At 41.5% G+C, this 24,382-nt stretch overlaps 1 protein-coding gene across 5 annotated transcripts in view; it reads left to right on the forward strand.

Moving 5' to 3' along the window:
• ELAVL4 (ELAV like RNA binding protein 4) overlaps positions 1-24,382 on the forward strand; it is a 62,222-nt gene that overhangs the window by 29,881 nt on the left and 7,959 nt on the right. For all 5 annotated transcript variants that reach the window (XM_058029896.1, XM_058029895.1, XM_058029893.1 and 2 more), the window contains exons 3-5: positions 12,412-12,515; positions 22,497-22,650; positions 23,000-23,225. In XM_058029896.1, coding sequence (XP_057885879.1) covers positions 12,412-12,515; positions 22,497-22,650; positions 23,000-23,225 — 484 coding nt within the window. The remainder of the gene's footprint in view (positions 1-12,411; positions 12,516-22,496; positions 22,651-22,999; positions 23,226-24,382) is intronic.

The following is a 24,382-nucleotide window of genomic DNA, read 5'->3' on the forward strand; positions in this document are numbered from 1 at the left end:
CTGTGAGGATGGTAGGTAGGGCATGAGAAGATAGGACATGTAACAAGAAGTATTCTCCAGCAGTTCCTTTTTTAGACTCCTCTGTTCTCCTACTTGCTGTATCTGTGTCATTTCTATTTACCAGTGCATATCTTTGCCCAGTTCTGTTTCTTTAAACATTTTCCTGCTCTGGAAGCCACTTTGTGTTAACCAAAAAAAAAAACCCAACAACCCAGCCCCAAACATGAACAGCTTGGGAGCTTGACTGGTAACATATTTTTCCCTTATGCTTTCTGCTGCATTGGAATAGCTGCTCTGGTGCCTTCATTTTGGTTGTTGGTAGTATTGAGGCACTTGCTTGCTCCAGGTCAGGTATTTTGCCAAAGTGGAAACAAAAGGAACAAGTTCATTGACCACCTACCCGCTTAATATTGTGAAAAGCCTTTAATAAGAGTTGTGATTCACAGGAATTGCCCTGTTTTTTAGTGGTGGTTGGCCAACAATGGCAGAAATCTGCCATCTTGAAAAGAGCAGAATTTTTATGCTGGAGAAAATTTACTGAGGAGCATATTCATGCTAATATTCTTCTCAAAAAATTACCAAGATTAAGTGTTAGAACTAAGTAGTATGTGTGCACAAAGTCATAACATTTTCTCCTTGAAATGGTTTTCATTACTTTTGTTACCTGCAGGTACCTAAAAGGAATGTTTTAAACATTTGAAGCCCAACTTAAATTCCTGCTCTTGCTTTAAAATTCTTGGAGGTTCTATCTTAAAGCTGAAACAAATTTATGGTGAGGCTCCCTGCAGTCCATATATCAGTGCATAGCAAAATTTTTATAGGTAGCATGTTTTGGAATATGATGGAGCAGCTTTACCTTTCTCAGCATCTTTCCAGATGCTGTGTAAAGTCATCTACGTAAATCTAACTATTACAGATTAACCTTCTTAGCTGTCAGGTTGCAGCTTTTATTTATGTTTCTGCTGATCAGATTAAAAATGCTGCAGTCACGAGTTGTGTTGTTAATATTAAATTTTGTATTTCAGTCTGTAATAAATTACTTTCCTCTGTGCATTGGAAAAAGTGGTTAGTAGAGCTCAGAGTTTAATTAGTAGGCTGTTGATGAGACAGAACAGGTATTGAGAGTCATTGTTCTGAATTACTGTGAAATTTGTTAGTATTGTTATGGCTTTTGTTTTTTGCTGTTTGACAGAGGCTGAGGTACAAAACCTTAAATGTCGCTGAATTAAATCATTTAATGACAAAATTACCAGGGCCTTTTGAGTTTGCAGTCAAACAGGTTTCAGATATTGATGTTGCAGTATAAGATTATGTCCTGGTTAATATGCTTGTTTTGCAAAACATATTCTTGTTGTTTTTCCAGTTCTATGTTCCTCTGCCATTTCCTTTAGACTGTAAGCTTTACTGCCGCCATTTCTATATGAAATTATTCCAAGCTTGCTGATGCACTGGCTTTTCTAGATCTTGGCTTGTCTTTCCCATGTTTTTCTGCTTGCTTCCTTCTTATTGATAGAGTATGTTTTTGGCCTTTTTATTAAAATATCTAGCCTATGAACCAAGATTTTTGTTGAGCCAGGACTCTTTCCACTCTGCAGTTCTCTGGCACTTCATGAAAGTAGGAACCTTGGTCTGTGTGCAAGCTCTCTCCTGGTTCTGTTGTTTTGCCTTTCTTCTACCACTCACTGCCATAATTTTGTAGTGGAGCTTCTCACAACCTTTACTCTGGGTGTTTGGCACTGCCCTTTTTCATACAAGTTTGGTACATTTTGCACCAAAACCGTGTATGTGGTACAGTATGGGCTCACTGTACTCTGAACTTAGTGTGCCTTTGGTTGAAGCCGAATTATTGAGCAGTGAATAATCACTCTTTCTTTTGGTTTGCCTTCAACTTCTGGTCCATTGTTCAGTATTAAATTTTTAGTTGCATTCTGCTTTCATCTAAATCTCAGAAGTGCCAGCATTTGGGATGATGTGCAGGAGGGAAGATACATGTGCTGTAATGAAGCGTGTGCCTCTTCTGTGACCTGCTGGCTCGTGCTCTTGGAGTGCCTTTTCTCTTTGGTTCCAGACAATGATTCCTTCTACCCTTCTGTAATTTCATCTTTTTTTGAGTAACAATATTAAAAGCAGCACTTCTAATATTTCATCTTCAGTCATAGTCTTTACACATTTGAAATATCTATAGGCTTTTGTATCTCACTTTGGTCAGATTTCATCAAAGGATACCATATTTTAGTGTTTTAGCACTGAACACTTCTAAGCTTGTATCTTAAGTCACTCTTGAGCATTAGGTCTTATTTTTAAAATGTCGTGACTGCAGAAATTTGCCTTCTGTTCGTTGCCTTCCTTTTCTCTGGTGCATCCATTCCTTGTTGGAGTTGTGGTCTTTACCATTCTTTCTGTACTGCTTGTCCAGTGATGCTGTCCTTTCTCCCCAGTGTGACATCCCCTGTTTGGGATGAGAACTGCTTCCTACAGCATCGTGCATGGTTAATATAATGCAGTGACTTCTTTAATTCCTTTTGCAGATTTTTTTTTCCACACTGCTGATAACCATTTTTATGTGCTGCTACATCATTCAGGGGATTTTTTTCTGGTTCTATTTGTTTTCACTTTTTCTCACTGAGTCTTGTTTTCACTTAGCCTGTTTGTTTCTAATGTCTGCATTCTTGTGTTTAAGTCATCTCTTCAGCATTGAATTTACTGTTTAGGATAGACAAGTCATGGCTGTTTCTTGTCCATTCATGCCTGTCCCCAGAACACTGGATTTTTATAGTACAGTCCCTGTTCTGTTCTGGGACAAAGCAGGGAGGAGTGCAGCCCTGCTCCTCTCGGAACAGCTGCTAATTCAGAGGCTGTGTGCTCCTTGAAGGAAGGGGGAGGAGAAGATGAAAAGAAGGGGAAGCAAGAGATGTCAACTGAGGGGAGCAAAATCCAAGTATTTGTTCAGAAATGGAGCTCACTTGTCTTGTGTATGTCAGGAGCAGTAGCTTTTCAAAACCTATTTAATCAGTTGCTTGCAGTAGTATGAACACACCCATGCTGAAAATCCAGTTTTGCATTTAAAGAAACTTGATAAAAGCAAGCAAACAAAAAAGAAAAAGGAGGATAATGTAGTCTACAGAACATGAAATGTATGTGTTGTTTACAAGATATCTCTAGCCCAGCACAACTCTCAATGGACCAATGATAAGGTTCCAGTCTTAGAGGGGGGGAGCTGCAGTTTTAGCTCCCTGTTTTAGTGGCTGTGTTACTCTGTCCAAGTTCACCCTGGGAATTGTGATGCCTTTCAGTTTTTCTTCTCCAAAACAGGAATAAAAGTCAGTGGTGTTTGTGGAGAAAGGCATGTTTCAGAGGTAAAATGCTTCCATGCTATGGTAATGTGAACCACAGAAGACTCCAGCCAAGTCAGCAGCATCTGTCTCAAAGTGCCACTTGAACTTTGCAGGCCATTAGTCCGTGTCCTCAAGCACAGCAGTGGCACAGCTGACTTGGTTGGACTCTGTAGTCTGCATGAGAGAGCAAAGCCTTGTTTCAGGTGAGATGGAGTCTGTAAGGCACAATTTTCAAGAGCAGATGTGTCTTACCTTGCTGGTCAAGTACAAAATAGAGTACTTGCATGGTTTTGGAAGACCTCTGGAAGTTTCTGTGGGGGTAGGATTTTTGGTAGGATCTGGTCATGCTGGGCAGTAGCAGGCTGTCAGAGGGTGCTCCATCTTGTTCTGTGTTGGGAGTTGGATATATGGGGCCATTCTAAAGTGAAAATAATTACTGTGTCTATTTTTGAAAAATGGCAGTTACTGTCAATTGGTATTTAATTTAGACAAGAACTGCTACTGCTTCAGCATTTCTGAAAATCAAGACATTAAATTACACCATCTTGCATTAAGAAATTTGTCAGACCTACAGAAAAGGACAAAACTCATGTTATCTCCTCTAGCACTGCCTGGCAAAATCAAGCTTTCTGACTCAAGGTGCTGGCTGAGTGATATTTCTTTCTGTTGTGGGGAGCTTGCAGATGGGCTTGGGGAGTATTGCTTTGATTTTGAGGTCACTGTGTCCAGGTCCTCGTGGCTCTCTTCCAGTGCCATGTGAAGGTCCAGGGTTTGTAGTCACCTCACCATCACTAATAACCTGCTTTAGCTGCATTTATAGGATTTGTTTCACATTTTTTGGGCAATGCTTCTTTTTATTCCCCTTTTATTTTTCTAGGCTTGTTGTCATGGTATCTGGCACTTCCCATTCAGATATTAAAATTGAGTGAGTGGTGTCTGTATGTCTGGTTCATTTTCCCTCTCTTATCCTCTCCCCGAGGGAGAGTTTTACGTGGGATGTAGCACACTGTTTGCAAGGGCTTCCTTTGGGGGATTTTTTAATCACGTAGCAGCGTCTCTGTTGGGGAAGGCCTGGTGCAAAGGAGCCCCTTCCACTTGGGCTGGGGTTTATTAAATCCTGTGTGCACAGGGCTCCCGTGGGACCTCATTGTGTCTCCCCTCGAGCTCCCCAAAAAAAGGTTTCACTCCTGCATGAATGAGCTTTCAGCTGAGTCTCTCTGGCATGAAGGCAGTGATAGGAATTTTCTCTGTGCAGGTACCTGATGGGGAGTGCCATTGCTGTTTGGGTATCAGGGCTCTGATGCCTTAGGAGGAGAGTTTGCTTGAGGGATCTTGTTCCATCTGAGGATCTTTGTCGTTGTGTAGGCTTTGCAGGTGCTCTAGCTGTGGAACATGGAGGATTTTTCACAGAGGTTTGGGGTTAGCTTTACTTTATTTTTTTGTGAAGCTATGGGCGTGTTTCTTAGGAGGGGATCTGTTACTGTTTGTCTGCAACATGGCTTTGCTCTCCAGTTGTATTTTAAGGATCTACAGAACTTGGATAGTGCTGGTGGCTGTGGCTGTTTTTAACCAAAGACAAATCATGCTTCTTAATTGTAGGTGCATTGTAGCATCTCACCATATCTGGGGCTCTAGATTGGATTGCATTTAAATACAGCTGACCTTTCCTAATGTATAGGGGTGGGATCTTCTCAAAAGAAATAAGGAGAATTCAAGTATAGTAATTTGATGGAAGGTTCTGAAACAAAGCTTGTACCCAGACACCTTCCTGCAAAAAGCAAAAGACAAATGATTTATCCCTCATGCCTGCCTGTCTGGTTTTTTCTTTGAGAAAGATTGTGCATTTTCCCCTAAATTCTTACAAAAGTGAGTTAACAGGGGGAGAATGTTTTCCATTTCCAATGGAATGTTGTCCATTTCATGGACAATGTGTATTGAATGAATCCTAGTTTGTACAAACATAAGGAGTCTGTATTGTAAATAAGCTATAGACTAAATGGGTGCTGTGATAGAGCTGCACTAAGCACAGAACAAGTTACCCTTCATAGATGGGTTACAGTGAATTGTGACAGTGACAGCCTCAGCTTAATTGTTTGGTCCTAGGAGCACTGTGTGCAGAAGATGTTTCCCTTCTGGTTTGGTTCTCCTGAGACTGCAGTGTGCATTGCTGGGGTGACAGCAGGTGATTTTCCTTGGTAAAGAGATGGAGAATGAATGAGACTGACATTACTGGTATAAAAAAGCATCAGGCAAGGAGCAGGTTTTGAACTGGGCTCATGATCAGATCTCATTTTCTCTTGATCTGAATTTTCTCTCTATAGCTTACCTCCTTTTTAAGGTGAACAGCTCTATTTGTTGGTGACTGTTGTGGAAACAACAAGAAAAAAAAAAAAAGTCATTTCACTTGACCCTCTTTGCACATTATAAATGTATCATCTCAAGGATATTTATGTAGCCTTCTCCAAAATCCTCTACTTCATACAGCGTTTTGTATGAGATGCAGTCATTCCTTTTCATCCCAGGAATGTGTTTAAAAGACTTCTGAATTGGTTTGAAGGCTCACAGGGTGGTGTTCTGAAATGGACCTGTCTGCTGGAGCAGGGACAGCCTTGAATGTCAGAATTCTCTTTGGTTTTCTCTTGTTTAAAAGACAGAAAACAATCTCCCTGCCATCCATCCATAGGTTCTATTTATTCCAAACATCTCAATCTTGAGAAACAGTGGGAAAAGTGGAGTAGTTATGTGCAGGTTTGCTTGAAGAGCCACAGGTGTACAGCAAGTTTCGCTTAGCTTTTGCCACAGAGAGAAGCTCACCCTGCGACCAGTTCCTTCCCTGAATTTCACCCAGGTTTGAACAGGTGCAAATGGACCTGGGGAGATGTGGAGAATTGGTGGTGAGCATTATTTATCTTTGGGTCCCCAAGGCAGGGTGACTGAAGGCTGCTGCTGTCTGACTCGTGCCTGGCTGATGTGAGATGAGCTGTCAGACGCGCCCTACTTCCCAAGGGAGGGACGGTGCCGCCGCTCGCAGAACGCCTGTCTGCAGGGAGGGCAGCTTTAATTAGGTTTTACATTTGGGCAGGGCACAACAAAAACACAATTTGAGGCAGTTCAGATCACTGCTGTCCCATCCTCTGCTTGTTCTCATGAGTGGCTGCTTATAGTGGGGACCATAGTTCTTTAATTCCACAGTAATTTATTTCCAACTAAAAAAGATGGTTTTAACCACTCTTTTATTTACTTGGTCACTGGTGGGCAATTAAAAGTTGTACTCATCTCTGAGTTGCTCTTAGAATAGTTTCTTGCAGTAGGAAGGCTTCAGACTTTCTGAGGATGTAGTTTGCTTCTGTTTTGCTTGTGGCAATGATTGTTCTTCATAGAACCAGCAGGAACAGTGTATTTGTAGAGCTTCAGAGTAGAAGAGATTATTGAGCACTTAACACATCCTGCCAAAGCATTCCATGGATTAATTTCTTCTTGAGCTAGAGCATAGCTTTCAGAAAAAAAATCAAGCCTTCAGAATTTCCTGTGGTAGAACTGACAAAATGGTTGGTAGGTACTTAAATTTGTGTTACTTTCCATGTCAAAAACACAGAGCAAATGGCTTCCACAGGAAAACAGCGTTTGCTGTGCTGTTTCTAGTCTGGTTTCACTTGCCAAGCAGTGGGATTTGGGATACATAACTCTATGGGCAAACATTAGTAAGAAAACAAAAATTTGTACTCCAGGTGAATGCTAATGTAGTAATGTTCAGGTTCAGCTTCATTCAAATTACTTACAACTTTTTGATCAGGTGGGCAGATTGACCCCCTTATCTCAACTGAAGGAGTCCTTGTGCTGAAGTCAATTCTCATGGCCCCATCACCAAGGCATCAGTATCTTGCTTGGAGCACATGCACCAGGACTGGGCTCTTCCTCAGCAAAGCACAGGCACATCAGAAGCAGCAATTTTTCCTTCCTTGTCTGATTGTGTGACTTTTATGGCAAGAATGGTTTTAACTCTTGTGTCAATGGTGCAAGCTTGATGTAGCCTGTGTCAGTCTTTGATTTCAGCCCTCCTAAGGCATGGCACAGTTAACTTGGTTTGGCAGGATGTAATCTTTGTGCTGTGCAAATGTGTGTATTTGTGGTTTACTGAGGAGCTTAAATTGCTTGTGATTTTCCTCTGTCCTCTTTGTACTTATCCTCTCCTCCTGTCTTTCTGCAGTCAATTTTCTCAAGCAAGGAGTTTGGGTTTTTTCCACTTAGTGGTGGAAATAAACAATTTAGGGCCAAGATCTGTTTCCTGAGATAGATGCTTTCCTACAGGTCTTTCTCGTGATTTCCTGTTCACAAGTCCCAGTAAGAGATCTGTTGGCTTCTTTAATCCGTTTAATGTGTGCCCTGTTAATTTTGTTTTAGTCAATTAATAAGCAGTACCAAATCAAGTCCTTTAGAGAAGACCAAGTATATCAGTGTTGATTAAATGGCATTCTTAAAATTTATAGGTCAAACTTGTAATCTCATCAAGAAGGTTGTCAGTTCAGTTTGACAGAATCTATTTTCCATAGACTTAATTTGATTGACATTGATTTTATTACCCCCTCACTAATTTTTTATTATTGAAGTCCAGTATTGAATATTCTGTAAACTTGCCTTGCTCAGCATTAGACTGCTGGACCTGTAAGTACTTGGGCTGTCCAGTCCCCCCTCTTTGAATTCCAGTACAAACATTTTTCCTCCAGGCTTCTGGAATTTCTTGATCACAAAAGAGAGCCATTAGCCCCTTTTTTTTTTTTTTTTGGAGTCTGTTCTCTGCAAATAATCCAGATCATTTAATTTAAACATATATAACTTCAGGAGCTCCTGTTTAGCATTCACCTGGGTATATCTTCACATACCTCTTCAGGTGTACATAATGCCTCTTGTCTCTCTACTGTTACTATTAGTATCTCCTGGTGAGTCAGGATGAGTGTTAAGGGATCTTTTTTCAGTAACCTAAAAAAAAAAAAAAAAAAAGTATTTTGTTATTCCAACCTTTACTAGAGGCATTTTATGCCTTTTTAAAATCTGTTTTCTATGGTATTTCTGTTCTAACTTAGAGGGATTTTTCTATGTGTTTTCCCTTTACTTAGCATAATTATGGAGTTGGCCAATGTAGACTGGCTTACAGTGGAAGTAAAGGAAGGTGGAGGTCTTTGACACTGCCTTTTTCACAGTTGCAGGTTTTTGGTTGTGTGGGTAAAAATGATACATAAAAAAATAGGGTGAATTGATTTTTTTTTTTCCTGTATTTTTTCTCATGGCTTGTTTTAAGCGCAGTTTTCAGCTCTGAAATGGAACTTTCTCAAATGCAAAACATGTACATTTCCAGTTTGGGTTTGGCTTTGCCTGTTTTGGTTTTTTTTAAGACTGTCAAGTCCTCGATAACTTCTAACCCTGTTACTGCTCATTTTCAGACCAGATTCTGGGAGGTCCACTATCCATTTTCTCCTGCTAGAGAGAACATTCGGAAAGAGCAGTGGGAATAGCAAGATAACAAGGTGTTGTTTTAGGATCATCTAGAAATATCTCTTGCCTGACCTACTGAATCACAGCATGTGATGAACTATTGGATTCCAAATCACAGAAAATATTTACTATTTACGGTGCTGTTCCTGGGAAGTGTAGCATGGGAATGAACTACAGTGTCTGTGTGGGATCCCACTGAGAGGTCCAGCTGCTTGCTTTGTGCTGCCAGATTGTGTCCAAAGAAGTGTTACCCTTTTGGAGAACATGCAGGAAGAGCACATGATGAAGAAAATAGGGAAGTTCATACTGTTTACTGTATTTTGGAAGAAATCCTTTCCTTTCTTCACCTGTTACAGTTTTTAGTTCTTTCGTATCTGGAGTCTGTTTTGTGTGACATAAGGTACATTGCTCTTGAGAGGAATTTGAAACTCATGTTTTTAGCTGCATGTATAAATTTTTTTGGCTTCTTAACTGTAAATGTTTAGCACAGTAAAACTTTATGATGTTTTCCACAGTCATCATAAAGCTTTTCACAGACAAAAAACGAATCTGAGTTTGTCTTTTCAATTTTTTGAGACTGAGGGTTTGTGTCAGTTTTTAAACACATGATAATATTTAGGCAAGATTGTTGAAAATACAAAGTAACCAAACAAAATAGACCCTTGAAGTGGAAAGCTCTTAATGGGAAGTATTTTTTTCCTTCAGCTTTGCTGGTACAGTGAGGTCTATGCCAGGACACAGCAGAAGGAATTTGCTGATGGAAACAACTGCACCGAGCTTTCAATGGGCTGTGAAGGGTGTGGAGTTTGAGGTTTTAAGATAAAAGGGGTATTCATTGACTTAACAGAAATTCAGTGCTCAAAATTCTGAGCGTTCACCCTTTTTTGTGAGCGTACAGTACAGCTAATATAGCAATCAGTGGGACATGAATTCACAACCAAATGCTTCTGAGTAACAGCCTGCTATCCTGGTACAAATTTCATATATTTCTTGATGTCCAGGAGTAAATACACTGACAAAAAGAAATCTTGTTTCTGACCTGTTATTTGAAAGAAAAATGCTATGACAGTGTAATAGTTTTCATTAAGCCAGGTTCTGCAGTCCTGCATGCAGACAAGACTAACTTTATTTGTTTTGGTATGTTATCCTTCACCTGGAGAAAATATATTTATCCATTGCCACTTGGTAGTGAGAATGAGAGATGATATCTAAATAACTTGAGTGTTACTGGGGGACTCAAAGAAAAATGTTGTGTAATTGTGATGTCATTAATTTCTTGTATTGCCATTTATTTCCCTTTCCTACTGCTGGTGCTGTCTGTGGGTTTGCTGTCCATGGTCCCTCTTGTGTGAGTACTTGCAGAAGTAAGAATGTTTCTATGGGAGATTGTTGAAAAGCAGTGTATACATAGTAGAGGTTGGTCAGTCCATGTGCCCTGAGAATAGCAGTGGCTGGACATGGAAGCCCAGGATCAGACATTGGCCATAAATCCCAGTCTCACACCACCTACTCCTGCTCTCTGTGTACCTTTGAAGCCCAGAGGTGATTAATAGGGAAAGGATACAAACACAGGTTATCCATCTCTGATCCTTGAGTCTCCTTCCCCCCATAAAAAGATGTGTTTCCTAGGGAATGGCTTTCCTCTCCCTGGGATTGTTTAGGATTAAATGTATCAAAGATTTGATGTATTCAGAGGTGCAGGGATTGGGGCTGTATAAAATACCTCAGGTAGGCAAGCAGAAGAAGGCATGGCAGGGAAAGTATCTTTACAGTATTTTTGCTCTAGGCTTTGTGCTCAGCCAGACTTCAGGTCATTCTTGGTTAATGTCATGTAACTTGGGTAAGAATATTTTTGTTGAGATTAGTTCAGCGCTCCAGGAAGACAGAGTATGTTTTTATACTTTTTTTCTGAGGTTGAATTGATGGGACGGAATTGCTCCTTGGCTGTACTGTATGTTAAAACAGCCATTTCTTCTCCTTCGCCTGCAAGTGGGCATTTCAGGCATGAACTGCAGTGTTTCCATGGATTTTTAGTCTTCCATTGCATAGTTAGCAGCTTTTAGGGCTTTGATCTGATTTCGTAAGACAGAAGCGCTCCCTGTATTTGTGTTACAGCAAACACTGTATTTTTGGTGGCGTCTGACTTTGAGAAACACACAGATGCTTTTTTGTAGTCCAGGAGACAAAGAAACAAAGCTTTGTGCTGGGAGGCAGGATCTGTGCCTCCAGGGGACATCAAGGCACTTGGTGTGCAGCTGCCTTCCCAAGCTCCCCTTCCTCCTGGTGAGCAGGAGCTGGGTCGCTGCTTGCTGCTCCCGTGGCTAGAAACCTCCACAAATGCTGCTCCTCTCCTGGGGAGGCATTTTCACATGTTTCCTTTCTCACTGCCTGTGAGCAGCAGCGTTTTGATCACATCAGTGCTGAGGGACAGGTGGTTTTTTGGCATGCTGTGCCCCAGATACACAGAAGGGTGTATGAGAGGGAGCCTGACAGGATGGTTCACCTGCCTGCTTGGGCTTACTGATTCTTGAAACGTGGTTATCTGTGTGTGTTTCTGAGTTCATGTGCCTTAAAAAAAAAAGAAAAAAAAAAACCCTGCGTTTTCCAAACATGCAAAATAAGTTCAGTAGGATGCTGGAAGGAAGGGATCTGGAAGCGGCTGTCTGTCACGTTGCATTAATAGAATTGGTGCTGCAAAGCTGCTGCTTGGGAACTGGGAAGAGATCCCTGTGGATCGGGTTCTCCCAGCCCTGTGCAGCCCCACAGCCCCGTGTGTGTGTGATCCCTGCAGTGCCCACAGCACGGCCTCTCCAGCCCCGTGTCACTTAGCCCAGGTATTGCCCGGGTCTGTTCTGCTGCAAACACACACACACACACGGGTCTGGCTGGGCAGGCAGGAGCTGCTGAAAGGCTTCTGGCTGCTGCAGTGGCCTCCTGCCATCCCGTGCACAGCAGCAGTTGTTGCACTGTTTGGGTTTGCTGTCATCTCGAATGCTCCGAGGGGAGCTCTAATGTGGTCCCTCGCCCGGCTGCAATTTGGGCTGTCCCTTCTCCTATTTACTGGCTGCTCACTGAGCAGTGAAAAGAGATGTAAAGGTGGTTTTCTGTTCCTCAGCTCCCTTGAGGTTAGTGTAAAAATGCAGTTTCCTAGTTTTGTGGTTTAAATACTTCAAGATTTGTTTATAAACAGCAGCAAAATTATATGTGTGTGTTTATTTAATTTTAAGAGGTGGCCTTGTTACTGGCAGGTCAGCCAGTTATATTTATTAGGAGCTCAGCACAAAACTATTACACAGTTCTGTTGCTGTCAAGCCTCATAGAAGCTTTGCAGTAAACTCCTGGGGAAGGCAGGGTGAGGAGTTGCTGCTTCTTGTTCTCACAGAAGGATCTTCAGAGCAGCAGTTTAAATTTATGATGGCTCCCCCTGTATTAAGGAGATAAAGAAATGGTGAAAACAGCATAGAGACTCTAAGGGAAAGCAGGGATGAAATGAACAGTGTAAGAATATTGTGCTTCCACTCTTGAAAGTTGTTCCTGTGCTGAAAAATATTGAGTCTTTTTTTCTTTATTTCTTGTGTTTCAACAGGGCAGAGTTTAGGGTATGGATTCGTTAACTACATTGATCCAAAGGATGCAGAGAAAGCCATTAACACTTTAAATGGACTCAGACTCCAGACCAAAACCATAAAGGTAAGACAATATAAAATGCCTTTTGCTCAATTCAGGAATGGGAGAAAGTAGTTGGAACTGTTTCTGGCAATTTCATCACTATTTTCTTCTCCATTGTAAGGGGGTTAACGAGCTCCTCCTTGGAACAATGAGCAGACATGCAGAAGATGAAATCTCTCTTCTCTGAAATTGCTGCTATTGTTAAAGAGAGGGGAAAGTAACAGGAAGCTCTTTAAAGCATGACAGTGAGGCTTAAATGTAGAATAGAACAGCCAGAGTGATACCATTATCCATAAACAGGTGAAGTACCTGATGATGTATTCAGAACTTACATGTTTCCTTATGTTTTCATGGGAAATACTTTGTCACTGAGTTCTCCTTTAGTGACACTCCTGTCATTACCAGGTGTTGAAAGCATGTTTCTCACAAGTTAGAATATGTCATTCTCAAATAAAATTTTTTTCTGAATTTCCACATCCTTAATTTGATTTATTTTTTTAAAAGCTGGAGGCTTCCCACCGAAGTCTCTTATTTCATTGTTTGTAATAGACCATTAGTTATTCAATGACCTTCTTAAGTGGTCTCACAAGAAAAGCAAGCTTCTACACTGTCACCATTTTTGCTGCATGGCTGATAAAGCTGTTCTGGAACAGCTTACAGAAGATTTCCACATCCCAAATTCTGACAAATAATACAGCTTAAGGGATGTGAATCAAAAAATTGAACAGGAGCAAACAGCAGATCAGATTCAAATTATCTGAAACTGCTTTGATCGTTTTTTGGAATGCTGGCTTTTGATTTGCACCATTTTCTTAATTTTTCTTCTGTAGTTAATTTGTATTTCAAAGCTAAAAGTGTTAATATAAAAATAGAATTTTTACTGTACTGAATATTGGTACAAGTAATGTCAGTGATGTTGTATCTTGCAAAAAAAGATACAATGTAATGTAGCCAATACTGTGGGTTTTGGGAATCTGGCTAAAGATTGTGGTTTGGACAAAGTGGTGTTCCCTGAAGCAAAAATATTTATTGGATTCTGGTGTATTTCTGAGGATTGTTTCAAGCAGGTTTTTCCCCTGATGTTTGATCAGTGAGGAGTAGAAGTGCTGAGCTGAGGGTTATGAAAGTGGTGGAGCAGCTGATGGATTTCATAGGCAAGGCTGCTTCCAAACCTCCCTCAGACCATCCAGATCCCATCCCACAGACAGGCATGTGGGCCATGCATCAAAATGCTCCCAGCATGGTTTTGTAGAGCTAATGGAAACACTTACAGGAATATGTAAGGCAAGGCAGCAAAATCTACCATCTTATCAACTGCTGCAGGTGGAAATGCAGGCTTGGACTCAGCAGTTTCCACTTAGAGTGAAAAGTTGCTCTCCAAATTGCTTTTAAAGGCACATTATGGGGGGAAAAATATTTTGAAAATGCTTATTAAGAATTCAGTAGAACTTGAAAAATCTAGATCAGTTTTTCATGCAGCACATGTATATTTTGAACATTATTCAGCCGTAGGAAAGAGCTGCGTTTCTTGTCCCTAAGTACCTCTGCTGCTTTGCCTCTGTTTTTCTTTTTTGTGAACCAGAGCAATGCTATTACATTCATAATATTTCAAGGTTACAGGAAACGCATGCAGTAAAAGGCCTCCAGAAACTGGAACCCAAACCAATTATTATTATACATTTCACATGCAAAATTAAACCATTATGCTTTATCATCTGTAGTAAGACTTTTGTTATCTGGGAACATCCTGTGTAAAATCTTATTCATGGTACTTTTTTTAAATTCAGTATAAGTTTTAGAAATTCAGTGGTTTGTTTTGGGGTTTGCATGTTAATTGATAGCTTGTAAACTAGCATCAAATAAAAGGACATGGGGGGGCCCTTGAAAGCTGTTAAATTTAATAATAAGCAAAGAGATTGATCTAATCTACATGCATAGGAGCTGTGTAAGTTCTTCTATGGCTGGGAGGAAGCATAGGGTTTGGGATTTTTTTTTAAATAAATTTGGGTTTATGCAGTTGCCTAAAACAAACCCAAGGGAGCCTTCTATCCCAACAGCCAAAGTTTTGGCCCCAGGGACATCCAATCAGTAGTTTCCAACCCAGCTTTTCATTGCAGAATTACATGTGAATGCCTTACCTTTACCCCCTTGGCTTTTTTATATTTTTAGTTATGTTTTACTTCTGGAAATCCTGATAAATTAGGCCTGCATTCCCTAGTACTGTGCAGTGGGGATGGAGCTTTCCCAGTGTTCACACTGAGGGATAAATCAGGTGTATTCTGTGCTACCAGTGGCGTTTGTGTTGCTGGAGAGATGTCTGGTTTCCAAAGGGTTTCAAGGTGATGAGGAGCAGAACTCAGCACTGCTGAACCTCCTCACTGCCCATTGCTCCCACATGCTGCTTTCCAGCATCTCACTGTCCTTCTTTGTAAGGCTGAAGTATTTAAACTTGTGAAAATACTATATTTAATTATCAGACCCAATTACTTTAGCTACAGATGCCCTTTACAGTTACTAAAAATGCACCATGGGTGCATTAAAAAAGTCTCTCTCAAGAGAACATCTAGAAATGAATTCGGTAACACATAGTTTTGCAGGCTAAAAAATATTTAGTAGAACAACATTGAGCTGGAAAAGTACTGACGATTACTTTGTTCTGCTTTCTTCATGAATGTGGCTGGTTTTTTTGCTTCAGAATCAATCTGTAAATATCCTATTGATGGATGGGCTGAACCTTGGCTCCTGTCCATGTATGTTGGGTAGCTGCAGTCCTCCAGGTGGAATGTCTCTGGCTGCCTTTTTGGAAGCTGTTTTGATGGAAAGCAAGTTGAAATGAGTAATCTGTGAAAGCCTTTTCCAGTGGCAAATTACTTCTACTTGCCAAGGTCACTGTGGTCCTGCTGGCTTTGTCCCATCTGTCTCGTGGGCTCTGCTGTTCCTTGCACCTAGACTGAGCATGAGGTGGCTCTGGGGAGTTGTATTTGCACTCTTTTTTTGACCCCACAAGGCTTAATTCCTGTTTAAAAATAATATATGTACTTTATGCATGTGGCCCGAGATGCTGTCCTTTTCACTTCTGTAACATTTTTGTGGCAGCTTAATGTTCTCTCTCTCTCCTGATGCCTTGCAAAACAGCCATGCAGTCACAGGAGGAACTGGTTTAATAGCAGGATCAGCAGAACAGCCAAGCACAGTCGGCTCTGATGTGTGGACTAAAATAACTGGAGAAATGTTCTTTTTATTCTGTCATTGTTATGATAAATAATCCCTTTTCACTCTAGCAGCTAAAATATTTATGTGCATTTTATTTAAGTCAATGATGCCCTTTCAAGTCAAAGTTGAGAGGTGACGATTTACAGAATATCTGTTGGGGAAAAGCATTGGAGGGAGTTGTGTTTGGTGGTAATAGGTTATACACATTTTGTTCTTCCTCAGCTGATCATAGTGCATATTTTATTTACGTGATTTCATAGCAGCATCTTCTTGTGAGAGAGAAAAGCTTCACTTTATTTTTACAGCTAAAGCTTGACATGATTCTGCAAAACAGTTTAGAGTGAGGGAAGAGACAGTGTGTGTTGAAATAAATATATATTCCAGAAATTGAATCTATTTTTAGAAATTAAATTTGCCCATCCATAAAAGCATATGAAAGGTCACTGCTGCTGTTGAAGATTGCCTGGCAATTCAGTTGCATCAAATATCAGAAGGAAAATAAGATGTGTGATGCATGGGGTACAGATTGTTTAAACTGCTGCTTTGCCCTGGAAAAGGACAACGCCTGAAAGATGCGAGGGAAGTGTTTTACAATTTACTTGGGGATTCAGGTGACCTGGCCTTGTTGGAACAAGGGCAGAACAGTTTTGAAAGGAAGTTTGAAATCTAAAAAGAGCCAGTGACCCCCTGAAGTGCAGTCTTGTGCACCCCTCTCTTCCTTTTTCTCTGTTGCCTGAGAAATAGGTTTGCTTCTTCCTTCCCTCACAGGAGCAGGCGCATGCTGTGACACTGCTGGAGCAAAGGGAGATGTCCCCAGAGAGGGGAGAAGGAATCTGGGTTCTCTGAGCCCTTGATAAGCTCCAGTTTTAAAATCCGTCATATCTATCCGATGGTAAAATACCAAATGGATAAGATGATTCCTCTGTGCTCAGAGACTTTTTATTAAATTTAACTGAAAATTAAAACTAGAAATAGCATGAAATTCTGTATTTCTGCTTTATTCTCCTGTTTTGATCAATAGGTCTGGATGGTCCTAGTTTAAAATACAGCAAAAAAGGCTGTGGGAGAAAGTAATGCTGCTTTTTCTGAAAATAAAGTAGTAACATTACTGCTGAAAGATCTTCCTATTTATCTTGGTTTCTGTGGCATTTTTCAAAATGCCAGCTATTTCCACAAAACTCAGGCTCTAAATCTGTCCATGTTAATTCTTGTAATTGTCCACAAAACTACAAGCCATCCTGTCACTGTAGGGTAGCCAAATAACAGCAGCCTCAGACTTCTCTGTCCTACAAAGTCATTTGTCAAAAAGATTGCCTTCCAGCCGTGCTGCGCGGAGGAGGAGGAGGGATTGCAGCAGGGAGGGCTGGGGAGGAGCCTGCATCTCCTGCACCCCATCCTAGACTCTTGGGGAGCTGTGGGGGAGCTCAGCGCAATTTGGGTGGCAGCCAGAAAGCGCTGGGTCACTGACAGTGATGGTAGCAGAGCTCTGGTGTTGGGTGCCCTTGGTGCAATGCTCAGCCTAAACCTGGTGTTTTCCAGCCGTGTTTTTCCACAGCCTCCCCAGGGCCACCGAGCCTGCTGGGCACTGCCTGCAGCCTCCTGTCCCTCTGAAGAAATGGGATGTGCAAGGCTGGGTGGTAAGGAGAGGGTGTACAGAGAGATCAGGGCAAGGCACAGGAGGAGCTTGGATGTTCTGCAAGGAGGAAGAGATGGAAGGTTGGGATGTTGGAAGGTGCTGGGAGTAGCTGAGGTTGTTGGACTGCAGCAAGGAGGGATTTGCATTTTTGAGTGTCTTTGTGTGCATTGAGCCCCCTTTTTTCCCCCCCTTTTCTGAAAATTCACATTACAGGCACAAACTGCAGATTTGGGATGTAGCTGTTGTATAGCTCCATCTAAAATTAACTGCTGTTCTCTTTTATGGTAGCTCACAGTTAGTCAAAGAGGGGTCATTTTCTGTGGCTGCTGCTCCCCAAGACAAAATCTTGGACCAGAAACTTGAAAGATGCTGCAAACCTGGAAAGCCTCAACTAAAGAGGCTCCTGTTTTGCTCTTTGGGAGCCTCTGTCAGTGTAACCCTTTGGACTTTGTAGTGCTTGTTAACAAACCTTCCCCCACACTTTGTGCCTGCAGTGATACTGGTGCTCAGAGGACCTTTCAGTGCTGCATTTGAAGATCCAGCTTTGGTTCTGCTGCTTCCAGCAGGCACCAGAGAGTCTCTGCCTCTTAATTTCATGCATCTTCGCTTAATCGGGATTTTTCTTTTTACTGCCTCAGTTTTGCCAGTGAGTCCTTTTCACTCCACCGAGCCTGAGCAATTATTTCTCTTAGCCTTGCTCTTGATACAGCCAGGAGTGTTCCTAGGTTATTATCTATGGATGTCTTTCCTGAAATGATGGGATAGACCATTGTACCTGCAATTATAATTAATCTCTGTAAAATGGCATTGAATCGCTCAACAGTAAAGTGCATCGTCACTCCCCTCCATCCTCCAGCCAAGGGCTTAGTGAAGAGAAAGGACAGAGCAGTGCAAGCATCAGATGTGAAAGTATTCCACATCCTGGTCTTCAGCCTCTGGACCAGAGGGCTTTTGTGTTTGCTTGTTCTGACAAAGCACAGAACTTTCACAGGAGGGTGTCTCAAATCTGCCTTTGCACAAAATTAGGACACAGTTGAGGGTCTGGAAGTGGTTGTGAGGAAATGTCTCTTTCTGCTATAGCCCATTCACTGGTGCTAAGATGATTTTACTTCTAGTTCTGGATGTGCATTAAACAAGTGAGACTGTGCTTTATTTATGTGTGAGGTGTTTGAGTTGGTTGTGCTAAAGCTCTTCCAGTTTGTACTAGTGGGACAAGGGGCAGCAAGTGAGGGAAGGGTTGTCCCCATTTTAAACTGGACTTCAGGCAGAAAAAAGCCAAGTGACTCACCCCAAAAATCACACAAGAAATCCTGTGTCTTGAAGAGTCACAAAAGGACAAAGCAGTCACAAAAGGACATAGCAGAGTCTCTGTATTAAGGTCACCAAGGAGTCTGGTATTTTTGAATGTTAGACAAACGTTCTGAAAGCTGCCCAGGGAGTCACTTATCACTGACTGCCCCTTAGCTGCTTGTGGCTGAGAGGTGCCCTGGGTGGATGCCTTGGTGGTCCTTGAGTGCCTGTGCTGCACCCTGATTCAAGGCTCCTGCATGGTTTCCCATTCTCCAGGTGAGGGATGGTAGATGCAGAGGAGCAAGGCACATCTCAGAGAAGGTTGGCATCTGCAGAATTAGCTGCTTGGTTGCTGCTCAGGTGTCTCCAGGGCAGGGTGGCTGCGCTGGCAGAGCAAATCATTCAGGAAAGATGCAGTTCCTCTTCAGAGCAGAGCAGAGTTAAATTTTACAAGGGGGCTCCTAGAAATGGACTTTGGAGATGTTTGAGAGGTCCAGGATTAGCACAGGAGTTGAAGGCTTCTCTTACAGGGAGCAGCAGCAAAGTGGTTAAGTGGCACTGTTCAAATGGCTGCTGTTGCTTGTTCCAGAAGATAAATGGGATGCGTTCATGCCTCTGGGTGCCTTTGCTGTGGGCTCTGGCTTGGGAAGGCCAGACGGCTTCAATTTATGTTCTGAAGAGTCTCGAGTTTAGTAATTCTTCAAAAAGTTTTCTGTATGGGAAAGCAGGTAGGAAATCAATAGGGAAGATAATTACTTGGAGATACTTTCTGTGCACTTGAAGAAAAATGTGCTTTGCCATGGAAGATATGAAATGCTGTACCTTCTGATGCTGCAGTGGTGTTGGGAAACAGTGGTGCAGCCTCTGGAGATCGCTGTTTATTATGAAGAGAAGCCCTTACACAGGCTAATGCTCAATGTCAGATGAGAAATGTCCTATTAAATGTTTTTCATAGTTATTATAAATGTATTTATAGAAACTAACATCTGAGGCCAGCAAGCCATTAAATGAATTCTACAATATTTTATTCTCTTCCTTGCAAATTTGACCGCAGAACTCCTGAATGATCTTCTGCAGTGAAATCCAACACCGTGGTTCGACCTTCAACCGTTGTACGAGCGGACATATATTTTAATGCTGAGAAATGCCTGGGTCAAACAGTAGCTTGGTGTTCTCTAGCTCATTATTTGGAGTCCTAGCCACCACAAGGAATTCATACTCTTTTCTGTTTCAACGCTCTGTTTCATTACAGGGTGGTAACACTGCCGTGAGCAAAGGAAGGGGAAAAAAAAAATCATTTTTGAGTGTGAATATAAAGAATTAATGCAGCGTCCTCACGCAGCGCTTTGCGGTTTGCAGGGATAAAATGGGAGCTGGTTTTTGCTCCCATTTTAACTCACACAGCATAAGGAGCTTCTGGTGTGATGGAGGGTCAGGGTGGGCGATTTCTTCCTTTGATAGCTCACACACGGGAAGACATCCCGTCCTCAGCACTAACTGAATAATAGCTTGAAAGCAGAATGGCACACTCTAACCGATCGATTTGTCATTGGCTGACCTCAGAGGGAAGATGAAAAAGATTCAAAAGCAGATAAATAATTGACATTACTAGCCTTGAGTCCATTCAGCTCCGCAACCTTTTCTCCTTGATATTAAAGACGGCTGAGTTGCTTTTGGCAGCTTCTTTCTTTGGCTCAGGCTCCCCTGCAGCCTGAATGTTTGATTGCAGGAGGAAATAAAAACTAGACCTGAGCAGCAATAGGTGCTCACATGTGCTGTGAGTGGAGGGTTGGGAGTGTGAGCAGCCTCTCCTTCCTCTGCCTGCCTGCAAGGCCCACGAGAGCAGAGAGCCTTCTGTAAGTAGAAGTGTATATATATATAAAATGTCAGGCACTCATTGCTCTGGGAAGTAGTGTTTTTTGCATATCCCAATACTTTTCATCTTCCCTGTAACGTGGCATTTGGTTAATGAATGTGCCAGAGTGAGAAACCCAAAGGAAACCCCTGGCTGTTTGCCCAGGAACTTTTATTCATTTTGCTGTTCTCAGTTTTGAGGAATAGGTAAGATCCCTACCCTCACTCCAGAGAGGCTCTTAAATGTTTTTTAAGCTGTTATTTCTAAAGTAGGTTGAACTGTAGATGCCTGAGCTCTCACAGTGCCCTCTGAAGGTGAGGCATTTGCAGAGTGGGGAGGGAGAATCTGCTTTTCCAAATGCTCCAGCACCAAACCAAGCTGTAGGTAAAAGCACCATGTGATTGTCCCTGGTATCCCCAGGGTCTGGATTGAGCCCTGTTACATAAAAGCCAAGTTGTGCCATCCATGTGTGTTTTGGTCCTGGGTCCATCAGAGGGATGTTCAGGACCAGCAGGGAAGTGATGGAAATGCTGCACCCCATCAGCACAAAATGACACAAAATGTGACACAAATTATTTTCTACCCCAATATCCTCCTTCCTTTCAGCACCTGAAGGTTTCTGCTCTTCTCATGTCTGCTTTGTGCTGTGTGCCTGAGCTTGCCTCCATTGATGCAAATGTTTTCTCTAACCTCTATTTTATATTTCTTTCCCTGAATTTTCCACCTCCTCTCCCCAGCCTTCTCTGTAAATGTTAGATTTAAAAGGTTATGGACAAACATGTAAGTTACAAAGAAATTGCCAAAAACCTTAAAATCTAGCATCTTTAGACTTTGTCTGCTATTATGCAGAGAAGATTGTGGAAGCAAATATTAGTCATTAACATAATTTTCTGTGTTGAGTCAACATCTATTTTTAGGTGTGGAGCACATAAAGACAACTCTTTGACACATAAAACACATAGACATGCATTTGACATCCTCTCTGTTCAGGCTGAGGCTCAGGGAAAAGGGAATACAATTGCTGAATGTATTGTATTCGTGATGGGAACCCCCCCCACTTCCTTCCTAGACACATTTTAAGACATAATGCAGGAGAGTGCTGATCTGTTTATATTGAAATAAATCAAAATGAAGTGCAGAATATTCAGCTTGGTTTCCAATGCTTTTTCAGATGTGCTGCAAAGTAATTCATGATCTGTGCTGAAAGTTTGCCATTAGGCTTTATCCAGGAAGTGTTTTTATTATGTTAAATGTGTTTATTCTAAATGTATATATTATTTTAGAAGTGCAGAAGGCTTTTTATGCACCTATTATAATTATAAATCTGATTCATAGGTAGAAGAGCAGTTAAGAGGCTTGAATTAGTAATTTTCCAACAGCACACATGCAGAGCCACAGCTAGATTTTCTTGTTTGCTCGGTCATAATATTTTATGGTCTGATTCTGGGCTTTATAATGCAAGGGAACTTCTCGTGATAAATTGCAGATCCGACAATGAGTGTCAGTCTACAGCTCCCTGAGCAGATGTTCATTTAGTCTAATTTCACCAGTACTTTACTGTTCATCCAGAACAGATCTTGCCAGCTCAGGATGCAAACACAAAGAGAGAGAGCACAAAAGATCGCTCTGCAAATAACCTGATCTGTTTCAGACACTTGGAGGGGGAAAAGAAAAACATGCGGGGACTTGAGCGTGCGGGGCTGGCTACGGCAAATCATCTGCACACCCACGGCCGTGGGGGGATTCACAGAGCCGCGCGTGGGAAGGTGCACATCAATCCACCTCTGAACAATGGGCTTTTATCACTGCACTTCAGAACCCTTGTGTCTGTTTTAAGGTCTCTGCAGCTCTCCCTTTGTTCCTCCAGCCTTTCCTGGCTCTGCTGGTTTGGCAGAACGGGTCCTGTCTGAACTGCAGGGTTGTGTCTTGTGAAAGAAGAGAACATGATCTGTCCAAAATGCCCAGGGTGGCTGTAGCTCACTAACACTCCTCTCTTTTCTCTCCATAGGTGTCGTATGCCCGTCCAAGTTCGGCCTCCATCCGGGATGCCAACCTGTATGTCAGCGGCCTTCCCAAAACCATGACCCAGAAAGAATTAGAGCAGTTATTCTCACAATATGGGCGCATCATCACCTCACGGATTCTGGTTGATCAAGTCACAGGTTAAAAGAAAACTTTTCTTGATAAGTGCATGGTTTTTCTTTTGGAAGTGGCAAAATTGCAAATGTCTGCAGCTGGGTTTTTTTGACTTGTAGTGTAAAATGCAGTGCCTGTTTCCTTATAAATGTAACTAGAGGTATAACTGCTGCCTCTTTAATGAGGAACTATCAAAATACAGAATATTGTTTACTTAAATTCGTTGGGATTGGGAAGAGGATTTTTCTTTACAGGACTTGCCTTAATTTGCAAACCACCTATTGTGAGAAGTTGAACCCAATGTTCAGTTTGTTCGTTGCATAAATGAGGCTGTTCCTACGAATATTCATCTCTTCACATGTTTTTACTTCCCAGGGGTTTCTCGAGGTGTGGGATTTATCCGTTTTGATAAGAGAATAGAGGCAGAAGAAGCCATAAAGGGACTAAATGGCCAGAAGCCTAGTGGTGCTACAGAACCAATTACTGTGAAGTTTGCCAATAACCCCAGCCAGAAAACAAGCCAGGCACTCCTTTCACAGCTGTATCAGTCTCCCAACAGACGCTACCCTGGACCACTTCACCACCAGGCTCAGAGATTCAGGTAATTACCTGGAAAAGAACTGAGGTTCCACCAGCGACAACAATGTGGGGCAGGTGCTGTGCAGGAAAATATGCTTTAGTTGCGTAGGCTGACCTGATTTTGTTTGTAAAATTAAATATTCTTTCCTGGAGAATGAGGAGGAAAATCTGCTGACAGCAGTAGTCATGTTGTATTTACTAAAACAGCTGAAGTACTGTACAATCAGATCTCATGAAGGCTCACAGAAAAAGGGAGGACAGAATAGAGTTACTCTGGTAATCAAATGAGCAGTGACTGTCCTGTTCTTTCTCTCTTTTTGGGTAATGCTTTTATTTTCTGCTGTATTACTACAGTTTTGATGCAGCTTAGACTTTGATGTTAATGACAGTGGATTGGTAGCAGGAAAAAAGCTGAGTCTGTCCCAGTCAGCAGGAGTATCATTAAATTTATTAGCCTGAGATATCTGCTCTTAGTATAAAGAGCCCTTGTATTAGTCTTTGGTGTGAGGCTTCAGATGCTTTTGGGGATGTTTTATGCTTTGCATTCGGAATATACTGTTTCCATCTGATGCATAAGGCAGAGTTAGCAGTATGTGATGTTCCTATTACTTTCATACTTAATAGTTCTCAGGCAGCCCAGCTTTCAAATAAAAAAGTCTGCCTTCAAGAAAGAAAACTTGGACATATTTGCATAACTGAGTTGCACACTGGCTTTAGAGAATTATCCAGAAGTAATTTTAGTTTGTCAGTGATGGAAAGTGCTAATGAATTAAAGATCATAAAAAGTCAGTCATTGGATACATTAAATTTACACTTGTTTTTGTGTCTTTGGCATGCAGCTGTGTCCATTGAGGTTATCACTGTATCATTCCATGGACAGAAGGACTTTATTGTGCTGCCATGGAAAGCAGATGATTAAATTCTACAAAATTTGGTGGTCAATTTAGATTGACATGTCATGAAGGATTAATGCTAAATATATATAATAAAATTGGGAGAATGTATTATACTAAAGCAGATTATCAAAGATTATCAAGAAGTTTTCCAGTTCCAGCAGTTTTGGACTTAATATTTTATTTTTAAATTAACTGTAAATATAAGGTGAGCAGTTAAATTACCAAAAAAAGTTGAGTTATTAAAAAAAAAATACAAATCCTAAGTGCATCTTTTAAAACCAAG

Source organism: Melospiza georgiana, chromosome 9, assembly GCF_028018845.1.
Source record: "Melospiza georgiana isolate bMelGeo1 chromosome 9, bMelGeo1.pri, whole genome shotgun sequence".
NCBI classification, from domain to species: Eukaryota; Metazoa; Chordata; class Aves; order Passeriformes; family Passerellidae; genus Melospiza; species Melospiza georgiana.